The 13055-nt window shown below is 38.5% G+C and overlaps 1 protein-coding gene across 1 annotated transcript in view; it reads left to right on the plus strand.

The window, feature by feature from the left end:
- The window catches only part of LOC141344518 (uncharacterized), a 35589-nt gene that overhangs the window by 8575 nt on the left and 13959 nt on the right, over positions 1-13055 (plus strand). Inside the window, exons 2-5 of the mRNA XM_073849396.1 lie at positions 611-780; positions 6107-6259; positions 6361-6465; positions 9234-9288. Of these exons, the coding sequence (XP_073705497.1) occupies positions 611-780; positions 6107-6259; positions 6361-6465; positions 9234-9288 (483 nt within the window). The remainder of the gene's footprint in view (positions 1-610; positions 781-6106; positions 6260-6360; positions 6466-9233; positions 9289-13055) is intronic.

The raw sequence follows: 13055 nt of genomic DNA on the forward strand, positions 1-13055 counted from the left end.
ATGAAAGTCAATAAACAAGAAAAGAAAAATGTTCTCTTGTCTCAAAGTTTGCATTAGCTCACCTACATTTCAGAAAGGTCTCTCTGGTGGCTGTGCACATCACAAAGCTGCAATGGAAATAAGAAGAAGCTGGCCTGTGTTCAGCAGAGTTATTTAGGCTTGAAGTTGGTTTCATGCAGGCACAGCAGGATCGGAATTCTCAGAGAGCTGGTTTTACTCTGCCTTGCATTGCCTTCGACAAGCTTTGAAGTGTATTTTCAGAGTCCGAGGGAAACTTGAAAGTCCCAAGACAGGTGTGGAGATTGGTAATAGAGTGCAGACATTGTTTGCCAGTGCCGTGACAGGCTTTCATTTCCCACTCTGGCTTTTCACCTCGCGTGGGGCGTTTGTGAGAATAACACATGGATTTTCTCTGAAATTTCCAGTTGCGTACGCACATTTCTCTTCAACTCAGCAGAGATTAGAGACACTTGTGATGGGATGTTAACCAACTGGCTGCATTTCTGTAGTTGTACAACAGCTTGTAACAGGGATTTGGAAAGTGCATTTCCTACAAAGCTGAGCCAAACAGCGTTCTCCTGTAACACTTACCTCTGCTGACCTGTTCTAGGTGGAGATGTGGGAGAAGATTTGGCAGGAGCTCCGGTGCTCAGAGAAGGGCAACAGGCCAGAAGCCCCCATGTTCCCTCTGGCTGACCCCCCAGCTGTTAAAGAGTTGCTAAAAGCAGAGATTCAGTTGCTGTTGCTCACGCTGAGAGAGAAAGCCGCCAGACAGGGCAGGTGAGGAAAATACAGCGTTATAACATTACTGATGATACTCTACTGTTACACCAACAGGCATTAAGCCTGAAAAATAAACAGATATCTATTAAAGGTAACAAAATTAACATTAGCTATTGTGAGACTTTTAACCTCTATCAATCTATCATATAACTATCATAGCATATAATTGTTGACAAGCCAATATTAATTCTATACTATTTTATATAAAGTAAAATATTAAACTATTTCTTTATCTATCTATTTATACACTACCAGTCAAAAGTTTTTGAACAGTACTTTTTTTTAGTCTCTTCTGCTCACTGAGTCTGCGTTTATTTGATCAATAGCACAGCAAAAACAGTAACATTTTAAAATATTTGTACTATTTAAAATAATGTTTTCTATTTAAATATATTTTCAAATGTAATTTATTCCTGTGATTTCAAAGCTGAATTTTTAGCATCATTACTCCATTCATATGATTCTTCAGAAATCATTATAATATGATGATTTGCTCCTCCAAAAATATTTATTAATTTTTATTATTATGTTGAAAACAGCTGAGTAGATTTTTTTCAGGTTTCTTTGATTAATAAGTTCTTTGAATTTCTTTAAATTACATTGACTCCAAGCTTTTGAATGGTATTGTGTAAAATGTTACACATATTTTTTTAATTTTAGATAAATGCTGATCTTTGGATCTTTCTATTTATTAAAGAATCCTGAAAAAATGTTTTAAATATTGATAAACATTCTAATATAAAATGTTTCTTGAACAGCAAATTAGCATATTACAGTGATTTCTGAAGGATCATGTGACACTGAAGACTGGAGTATGACACAAAAAAATTGCTTTGATCACAGCAATAAATTACATTTTAGAATATATTCAAATAGAAAACAGTTATTTTAAATAGTAAAAAAAATCTAAATTGTACTGTTTTGCTGTTCTTTGGGTCAAGCTTTTTAAAAACTTCTTTAAAAACATTAAAAATCTTGCTGTTCAAAAACTTTTGACTGGTAGTATAGTAATCTAATAAAACTGTGAAAACTAAAATTAATTAATTTAAATTTAAATTCAAGCATTAAAATTGTTATAATATGGCGTATAACAAATTAATATTTTTATATATAGTCTTTATATTCAATAAAGATTTTTCAACAATGTTAATCAATTATTTGTTTTTTTAGACCACTGGATGATTGGTAATCCAAAAAGAAAAAAGAAATGAGCGTTCACAATTTAATATCCAATATCAACAGATACTGATCAATTTTAAAAATCTATCAAAAACCAAAAATCTTAAAATGTTAAGTCTAATTTGTAGTCATTTTTAAAACTAACATTTTTACTACTAACTAATAGATTCCTAATAAAATATTCCATTTGAAGATCTACAACTCACTGTTAAGTCTCCTCTACAGATCCTATGTTATAATTCCTTTCCCTCAAATGACAAATGAATGTTCCGACCTTAATAAAGACCCCAAGTATTCTTTTCAGCGTAATGGCGGTGAGTTCATAGGTCAGGGCTTTGCTTTTGTAAAGTAACTTTGCTTTAAAGAATGCTTGCTGATAAATCATTGACTTTTAAAGCTAGAGAGCAGGCACAGGAGCACATCACAAAAGAACTGTTTTAGTAAAATGAAGTGAATCAGTTACGTCAACAGCAAAGACTATGCATGGTTTGTTTGACAGGTGATGTTCTGTTTGCCTTTAAATTTGTAGCAATTTATGATTGCATTTCAATTTGTTGCCTAGTGACTTCTCTTTCTAAGGCTTCTTTGTTACGACACAGGCTTTTTGTGGCTCCCTGTCTAATATAACAATGCACTGGGAAGAAGATATTTACAGGTACCAGTCAGGCAGGAGAGACAATCTTCTCTCAGCAACCAGCTAGACAGTGGAAAGAATGTCTACACAAGATCTTCTTTTGAAAGGTTTTTAATGTATCACTGAGAAGACATTATTTCACAAATAAGATCGTTTGCGTGGATTTCATGGGTTAACAATTTACTTTATTCTCGGCTGAGCCTGTAGATCACAGTTTGTGCTGATTTATTCTTCTTATAGTCTCTCTTTTCAGCCATGGCTTATCAGGAGCAGGTGTTTGGCAAGAACCAGTACAGTCCAACAGAGAAAACACTTTAATTCATTCTCAAATTGCTGAAACAAATTGGCTCCGTCACCCGGAAACAAATGTTGCATATGAGCAGTGGGGTGTAAACTTCAATTTCCAGTTTCAGCTTCTGTTTGTGACGTCATTTAGCTGTTGATCTGCTTTGAGAACAAATCTGGATTACTTCCCTTTCACATTGCTCCAGGTTTGGAGATTTCCCGCCACCTGATGCCGGCCAAAGCAGGAAACCGTTGACTCAATGGTGTTTTAATGCCTTAACATGGGCAAGAAAGCTTTTGAAAGGAATTGATTTAATGGATCTAGTTAGCGCCACTTTTTTTCCTCTCTCTGCCGACGGCCTCCCCTCCCTCCTGTGTGGTCTAAGTCCTTGTCTGCGTGATTTGTTGTGGCTGTATGGAGTCAAGCTGCACCTGTTTCTTTATGCTAGGCCTCCGTTCAATGGCATTGAAAGAGAACCTTAGTTCATGTGTGAACTGCGAGCGGCTGAGACTTTAAAAGCCGACCAAAGGAGGGTTCTTAAATCTCTAGAGACTGATACCACAACAATCAGCGCAGGAAGGCTGGAAAGAGAAAGTTGTGTGCACTGCGTATTTCACATGTAGGTAATTTATCAGCACAGATGGAGGGGCGTTTTGAAAAGGCCTCTTTTTTATTTCGATACACTGAGGGATTTTTCTCTTTTTGATGTGCCGGCTCCTCTGTGCCATCTTTGTTGGCAGGAGTGGGTCTCCTCCCTCCTCTGTGAACACCGCTAAGCTGCTTACTGATCTGGGCCCACAATGTATCCTCTGTTCCTGTCAGTACATCCCCTCTGTACGAGCAGAGCAGAGATGGAGACGCATTCAGTGAGAGATGCTTGTTAACGTCTTCTGCATCTTTTCATCAGTCTACAAAAGTCCCACAAACATGTAAACTGTATCCTGAAAGAAGAAAGCGGGGAAGATGTGAGCAGGAGTGGGCCAAAAAAGTGATACACAGCTTTACGGTCTGAATAATGACTGTGAGTGAGAAAGGACCATCTGCTTGCTGCATCTTTGTTGTATTTCTGGCTATTCAGATGTTTTCCTGTAATATAGCTATTCTGCCTCATATGTTTGTATTAATAGTTTAAAAGGAAGTCCCTGTTGTTTATAAAGGAAGGCGAAACTGAAGCTGTCTGTCTGCAATTGTCAGCAGATTTAAGCTTCGATTAAGATGTGTTTATTTAATGCACTTCTAAATGCAAACCTTTGTGTTTAGTTTACAATAACACTTTAAAGTGGACTGTAACATCAAGTCCAAGCTTGATTTGTGGTTAGAAAATTTGGCTGAGGATAAAAAGGCTTTCGCTCCCTTGTTGTTTGTTGCCTTCATCCTCTCTCATGCACTCAGCAAGGCTGTTTTAATATTACGGCAAGGACTGAGAGAGCTATTTTGTTTCTCACTCAAAATATTGACATTCTGTTCTTATTATTTGAGTGTTTAAACCTTTTACAACAATGACTGTATGATTTTGAAATCCATCTTTTCACACTGCAACAATTGCAAAGGGTTCAAACAGATGCTCCAGAATCCAAAAAAGATGTATTAAGAGCCAGGGGTGTAAACTTTTGAAAATAATTAATTATTTTGTCTAAATATCATATTTTTTCATTCAGTACTGCCCTTCAGAAGATACAGAAGATTCCTAGAAGACAAAATAAGTTTAAATTGACCTGATCTTCATATTCAAAAAGTTTTCACCGCCAGGCTCTTAATGCGTTGTTTTTCCTTCCATATTATACAGCAAGAATAGCAAGAATTTGTACAATAAATACTCTTTTTATAATGTTTACTCTATTATAATATTCTAAAAATTTACTTATTAACTTATTAAAGAACAACAATTCTTTAACATTGAAAATAATATAAAAATGTATCTTCCGAACCAAACCATCATATTAGATGATTAGAATGATAAAACAGAAAACAGTTATTTAAAATTGTAATAATATTTCGCAATGTTGCTGTTTTTACTGTTTTTGATCAAATAGCTACCCAAACTTCAAAGGGTAGTATATTTCTCTTCATTTATTATTTCTTCAGGCATTTTACCCAAAACTCTTTTCTTATAATAGTGTGCTTTCACTTCTATTTAATGTAATGTAGTACTTTTTAAGGACCAGAGGCCAAAGTTTATTATATGTGGTATGAATTGCCTGACTTTTATCAAAGTTCAATAACAGTCTTAGTGTTTTGTATGGACCTATAGGGTCTTGAATAAATAATGTTGTGTCTTCCAAGAAATTCTGAAGTGTTTTAAGTAAAACAGCTTGCTAAATCAGTGTTTTCCAACTTTGTGTTGACAGCACATATCGCTACAGGCACCCCTATACACTCTTAAAAATAAAGGTTCCAAAAGGATGTTTTTGCAGTGATACCACAGAAGAACGGATTTTGGTTCCCCAAAGAACCTTTCAGTGAACAGTTCTTAGAAGAACCATTTTGAAGAAGATTTTAAAAAGCCATTTTGAAGAAGATTTTAAAAACCTTTTTTGACTGTAAAGAACCTTTTCTGAATTTGAAAGGTTCCATGGATGTTTAAGGTTCTTCATAGAACCATTAATACCAATAAAGAACCTTTCTTTTTAGGAATGTAGCTGCATTAATAAGGCTTAAGTACCCCATAATTGATGCCAAACCAGAAATGTTTTACTCGTAATTGATATTATTCCGGATATAATTTAGCGTCTTTGTTAATTTTTATTGCACTCTTAAACAAGAAAAAAAAATGATACTGTGAAGAAAGAAACTCTCCAAATAGCTTCACTGTTTAATGAGACACCTGAGCTATTTTGCCTTTCACAGCACATTTATGAATTAAATCCAATTAAAGGGTTAGTTTACCCAAAAATAAAAATTCTGTCATTAATTAGTTACCCTTCTGTCATTCCAAACACGTAAGACCTTTGTTCATCTTCAGAACACAAATTAAGATATTTTTTATCTCTAAAAATCTGAGCGCTTTGCAGGGTCTTTGCAGGGTCAGAAAGCCCTTCATCAAAAATATCTTAATTTGTGTTCCGAAGATGAATAAAGGTCTTATGGGTTTGAGAACAACATGAGGGTAAGTAATTAATGACAGAATTTAAATTTTTTGGGTGAACTGTGGTAGATGTTCACTGTTGACTTTCACCATTCTGGAATTCTCACTGTCAGTAAATGTGTCTACATGTGTGTCTCAGGGATGAAGAGGAGGTCATGGCGCAGTACAATCCTAGTGTGGTGAGGTACGCCCTGGGCAGCAGTAGCACACAGAGACAAGGGAGTCCAGGCAGCTGGTGTGAAATGAAATCACCTTCCAGACCCCTGTCAAGTCTGAGCGAAACTAGAAGCAGGTCAGTGTTTCAGAAATATATATCTGTGGCTGTACCTCTACATGAATAATATTGATTATATTGATTGGGTTAGTAAGTATTGAATAATACTATTTTTTCAGGTCAGCCTCCAGCCTCTCATCTCACTCCAGCTGTGAAGAAGAAATCAAGGCCTTAAGACACAAGTTAAACATCAAGCATTTAGATGAGGTTGTGACCCATCTCAGGTGAGGGCTTGTGGTCTCCAGTAAGTGAGTGAACTCCATCCTTGCACCCTTAAAAGAAACTGAGGGAAGGGGCACTATTCAAAGGTGAAAATTTTAAGATACATGAAAGTGCAACCTGGTTTCAAAACAAAAACGTACCTGTGGGAACTTTTTCGCAAGATGTGAAATACGTACCAGTACATATCACTGCAGTTTCCAACAGAAATGAACATAGAGGCAGTAAAACAGCTAACACTTGTATTTGTTTTCATACACAGTTATAATTACAGCTCCATATGTTTCGCTTTCCGGACGTAACAAGCTTGCTCGGATTGCTCAGCCGGCACGGAATTGGACTTAGGATGCGGAATCCTTAGGTACAAATCCCTTGAAAAACACGACTCAAAGAGCTGAAAGATGAGAGACTGAAAAACAAGCTTAAACTGTGTGGTAGGTTTAGGTGTAGTGCAAATAGACATCTCTGTTGGAAACTGCAGCGATATGTACTTACTGGTTCTCACAGGCATGTTTTTGCCATGAGACCATGTTGTGAAAGTGAGGAACTGAATCACTTTATGAAGTGATCACATCAAGGAAGTCATTTTGCTATCTTGTTGTCTTTGGTGGTGCATAATCATTGTGTATATTTGACATAAGTCAATCAGTCTGGACAGCTGTGCACCCTTCAGAGAGCTCACTTCAAGTTGGTCTTCCCTTTGGAGTGAGTAGGGCACAGTCATGCTCACTTTTAAATGGAGAGAAAATGCTATTATATATTACTGAGGACTGCTTTGAGCGCATTATGAAAACTATGAACAACACAGTAAAATGTCAGACCTAATTCCATGCATACAACAAATGCAATTACTTTTTTATCAAGCAGATAATATTGGAATCATTTGTTTACACCCGAGGCCATGTACATAATGTAATGACTTTTTAGCCAGCAAGATTGTCCGTTTGCAGTTTGATCCTGTTGTGCAGTGAAGTTAATATTGTGGAACACACACTCCTCAGGCTAGAATTCTTCCTTCTTTGCTCAACATGTGCTCATGCTGACTGTGGATGCAGACCAGACACGCTCCTTCTTGTGCAAACATGCTGTTGTGAGGATAGAGTGTTGGATTGCCTCACCGTCCTTGCTTTTTGCCTCTTTTTAAGACTGCTCATACTCATACACACCTTCATCTAGGATTATATTACCTACTGCTGGTTCTAAATCGATGTCTACATTTTGATTTTGAGTTGTTTGTATGCTCATACATATTTGGTAACACTTGACTGAACTAGTTTCTCTGGTATCGCTGTTCTTCAGAAAAATCTTTCAGGTCCCACATTTTTTTTTTTTTTCAGCATTTTTTGGATATTTGAACCCTTTCCAACATGGCTGTATAATTTTGAGATCATTTTTTTCATACTGAGGACAACTGAGGAGCTCATATGCAACTATTACAGAAGGTTCAAATGCTCAATGATGCTCTAGATTAGAAGGAGAAACGATGGCAGAGCCAGGGGGTGAAAACTTTTGAACAGAATGAAGATGTGTACATTTTTCTTATTTTGCCTAAATATCTTTTTTTTTTTTCATTTAGTGCCACCTTTCAGAAGATATTACATGTTTCCCAGAAGACAAAATAAGTCAAATTTACCCTGATCTTCAAATTCAAAAAGTTTTCACCCCACGGCTGTTAACGCATCATTTTTCTGAAGCGTCAGTGAGCAACTGAACCTTTTGTAATAGTTGCATATGTCCCTCAGTTGTCCAGTTGTTTTACTAAACAACAACAAGCAAAAAAAAAACACAGCTGTGGATAATTCAGGTCACAACGCAGTATTAAGAATCAAGCGTATGTAAACTTTTGAACGTTGTCATTTTTATAAATTCAACTATTATTTTATTTGGTGGACTTTGTGTAAACGTCTTTTTGTTAAATATCTTATTCAGGTCAGTACTAAATAAAAAATAACATGCAAATAATTAACATTTTGCACATTCTGCAAACTTTTGACTCTTTTAATTACTAATTCTTGCAAGGGAAGGGACCCTATTGAAATTCCTCTCTCACTTTCTTCTTAAGCCCGTCTCTTTTAGTTTAACCTTCCAGAACTCTTCCCTTCTACCCTTCAGACCTCTTGCTCACCCCTTTACCGCTCTCTCTTCTCTACCTCCCATCCTCTCCTTCTCCGCCAGGCATGTGTAGTCCTCCACCCAGCCAAGAGGAATGCAAACAGTAAGTCCTGCTCAGCAGGGCAGCAGGGTATTGAGATAGAGGGAGGGGAAGTGAAGCAAGCAGGCCAATCTATCCCTCGATCAGAACAAAAGACCTCATTGCGAGCAAATGAATCCCAGACCCCGACATATGTAAAATTCCTTGGCCTTAAAAGAAAAGTGAAGGGAATTTAAGTGACTACAGTGGTTATGTAACAGAGAAGAAGTAGGCCGGTTTTCACTTCCCCACTGATCTGGAAAAGAGTTCATGGTGCAGCTCAAATAAAAACTATTTTTACTTATTTAACTTGTTTAAGGTAATTCAGCATGTCATGTTTTGTACGAAGTATAGTACTTAAATGAGAAGCAGTCCCCTATTTCTTGGCAGTCCATAATGGCATAGAATGTAGATGGTTATTTATGGTTGCCATTATGAACATATCTGTAATTTTGTTTTAGTACCACTAACAAAATTATGGCTTTTTTGTTTGTTTTATATATATTTTTTCCTTAAAGTCTGTTGATTTAGAATACATATAGGCTTGATCCTTTATAAAAGAAAGTCTTATTTGATTGACAGGTCAGTTATAACTGAAGAATCTGAATCATTGAAAAGAGACGTGCAGGTCTTGCAGGTAAGGACTCATTTTGCCAATAAACACTGGTTTTGATTGGGTTTAATAACATGTTTTTTTTTTGTTGCATAGACCAAACTCCATTATAGTTAAAGTATTGAACTTTTTTCTTTTGTGGTTTCTACATAGAAAAAAAGAAACAAAATGTATGGCTTTCAGTGTATGTATGGTGATTGATCAGATTTCACTTCTGAGCCGCTCCATTTTCTTTATTGCGAAAGAAGTGCTGCAAGACATAAAAACAAAAATACTACATAAAAGTAGTGCAGATCATATTTCATTATTATGGTAGTTCTCCAAACCCAACTCTGTGGAACTGCTTTTACTGATTAAACAAACTGCTTAGTAACAGTTTTTAATTATCACAGTTTGGTGCAACTTTGTATATTGACTCTCCTCAAGTTTCTGCCTTTGGGAATGAGAAAACTGCCCTTATGTTTGCTTGTATTTTAATTAAGAGGGAAAAATGTAACACTTTACATTAGAGTGTACAAGTTACTATAGTACTACTATAGTAATCTATTTTTTTTTAATTTCCTGAGGAAAGTGAGTGCAATAAATGTTGCTACAGTGGTTGTTGGGATCAGTGTTATTGTAGTATCATTTATATACTATTATAGTTTGTAATACTATTTTGAATTAGCTTTTTTCATATTTTCAGTCTTCATTTTAATTTTAGTTAAGGATTCAGTAATTTTATTATTTGCTTTTTTTAAAATAATTTAGCCTAAACTTATTTTATTTTCAGTTTTAGTTTCAGTAATTTTAGCATTTTAATTTAAATTAATTTTATTTTACTTAGTTTTCGTATGTTTAGGCGTATACAAAATTATTTTGTCTAGGTCATTTATTTTAGTTTTATAAGCACTCTCCAAGTTTCAGTGACTGGCTTTCATATATGACTTATGATTATCCGTCTGATTTGTTTCTCAGAGAAAAAAAGTTCGAATTGTGAGAAATAAACTCGGAATTGCGAAAAAAAGTGTGAATTGCAAGATAAAAACTTGCATTTGTAAAAAAAAGTCTGAATTGCGAGTTTTTCTGTCACAAGTTCATATCCTGCTATTCAGACTTTTTAACTCACTATTGTAAGTTTATATCACGCATTTTTGAGAAAAAACTCAGAATTACATGTTTATATCTAGCAATTCGGACTTTACAACTTGCAATTGCGAGTTCATATCTCACAATCAGAGAAAAAAAATCTGAATTGCTAACTGTAAACTTGTAATTGCGAGAAAAAAGTCTGAATTGTAAAATAAAAAGTCACAATTAGCTTTTTTATTTTTTATTCAGTGGTGAAACGGGCTTCCATAGTCATATTTCTAAATTATAATTTCTGCCTGCAAATGAACCACTAGACCAGAATTATTTTGTTTGATTTAAAATGTTCTGTCCATTTATCGTCTGACAAGTCAAAATTGTTCAAATGGTCCAATCATTTCTAGGTTTCAACACGATTTGAGTCACGATATCCATCATGTTCCATGTTATGTCATGTTTTGAGTTTTTATTATATTAGAGAATTTAGTCTGTTCCCTAAGCAATTACAATGAAAATATCTACTAATAACATGTAATTATGTACAGAACCACTAAGTACCTACTTCTATAACTGCACAGTATGAACACTAATGTAAGTGTGAAATAAAGAACAGTTGTTCCTTTTGATGTGTTACATGAAGCTGGGAAATGGATAATCATGCATCAGCTACCATCATACAAGCATATGTTTTTCATAATAGATCATAGAGCATTTCTAGTATATCTGAAAACGTCTGGGTTACGAAGGTAACCCACGTTCCCTGAAGGAGGGAACGGAGACGTTACATGGGATCTCGCCCGAGAGACCGATCATCTCTGAGCCTTATATAAAAAGGCCAATTGCAAATTGGCGAGTGGACGTGCGCGTCGGCCACTCCCCCGTACATACGGGTATATAAGATGGCGGCGCGCATCACTCAAACAGGTTTTCGCTGAAGAGCCGTCAAGCCGGCGTCAGCGCGACGCCAGGGGCGTGGCAGGGGAATGTAACGTCTCCGTTCCCTCCTTCAGGGAACGTGGGTTACCTTCGTAACCCAGACGTTCCCCTTCAGTCGAATCACTTCGACGTTACATGGGAACTAGCCCTATGGAAAAGGCCACGACCCTGACGCCGCGTTACGCAACAACTTCACGTGCTGACAAGTATACGTGCCGGCAGGCGAAGTGTAACGTAACCTTCCCAACGCCCCGAGGCCCAATAAGGGGGCCCTTCCAGGGATGCCAGTTGTACTGAAGCATGGGTTGGGGGGGCGGAGCACATGAAATCTTTACATGTGGAAATGAGAATAATTCAATATATCCATAAAGGTTTTTAGGGATACACGAGGGAAACAGCGGTCTCCTCCGCTGGAATAATAAAAACTAAGCCACAACCTGCGGGGCGAAGGAGACCCAGGCAGGATCACAGTGCAGGACTACTCCGCGTCTAGCCTTGACTGCGGGGCAGGAGGACCCAGGGTTCGCCGGAGGGAACATTCTGGGAAATAGCGCACGGATCCACGTGGGAATGGCGCCGCAAACCGACACCAGCCGGTCTTCCCGCTCACCTGTGAGTCCTCATGTTAGGACACGGGAGAACGGCCTCTGCGCAAGGTTGTAGAACCAAGCGAAGGTAGGGTGTCGCCCAGCCCGCAGCTTCTGGTTTTTACATCTGCTGGTGAGGTGCCGTGACCCAAGGATCAAAGCTGTCCCTGAGTATAACAGGGAGAAGGCATCTACCACCCATTTAGCCAACCTCAGTTCGGGGAGCATTCCCTTTCTGCTGAATCCCGAGGCAGATGAAGCTGCTTGGTGCGGCTGAAGTGCCGAGTGATTCAAGTTTCACATATTTAATGACACAACATCGCAAGGCTGGGTCTGCCTCCTCCAGGGCAGAGCTTGCAGGTTCACCACCTGATCGCGGAAAGGCGTGGTGGGAACCTGGGGCACTGGGCCGGGGTCTCGACGGTAACGTGGAAGACGCCGGGCCGAATTTCTCGACACACTTTGCTGGCAGAGAAGCTTGTAGGCCCTCTTGATGGGAGCCAGGGCAGTCAGGAGCGCTGTCTTAATGACAGGAATTTTAGCTCGACTGAGGCCAGTGGCTCCAATGGAGCGACCGCGGCCCTGAAAGGCGACGGGGAGGTCCAAGAGGTATGAGGTGCGTTCTAAGCACCTCTGAGGAACCTCAGCTTTAAGCACCTCTAAGGAACCTCAGCTTGTCGATATCCTACCCTCTTAATGGAAGCCAGGGCAGTCAGGAGCGCTGTCTAATGACAGGAATTCTAGCTCGACTGAGGCCCGTGGCTCCAAGGAGCGACCCGTGGCCCTGAAAGGCGGCGGGGAGATCCAAGAGGTATGAGGTGCGACGGGGGGGTCCCAGAGGGTAAGAGGTGCTACTTGACAGAGAAAACTTGTAGGTCTCCTGCCCTCTTGACGGGAGCCAGGGCGGTCAGGAGCGCTGTCTTAATGACAGGAATACTAGCTCGACTGAGGCCAATGGCTCAATTGGAGCGTCCCGCAGCTCTGAAGGCGACGGGAAGGCCCCAAGAGGGTGAGGGGTGCGTTCTGGGCACCTCTGTGAAACCTCACGGTCAGTGAATGCTTGCCTACTTAGCTCCATCTACTGCATGTGATACGCGGCGAAGCAGCGGCATATACTTGGAGAGTCGAGGGGACAGCCTGCGCTCAACTCTCCTGCAGGAAGGGAAGCATTACTGCAGTCGTGTATCTCTGTGGAAAGCC

Source organism: Garra rufa, chromosome 10 (genome assembly GCF_049309525.1).
Source record: "Garra rufa chromosome 10, GarRuf1.0, whole genome shotgun sequence".
Classification (NCBI taxonomy): Eukaryota; Metazoa; Chordata; class Actinopteri; order Cypriniformes; family Cyprinidae; genus Garra; species Garra rufa.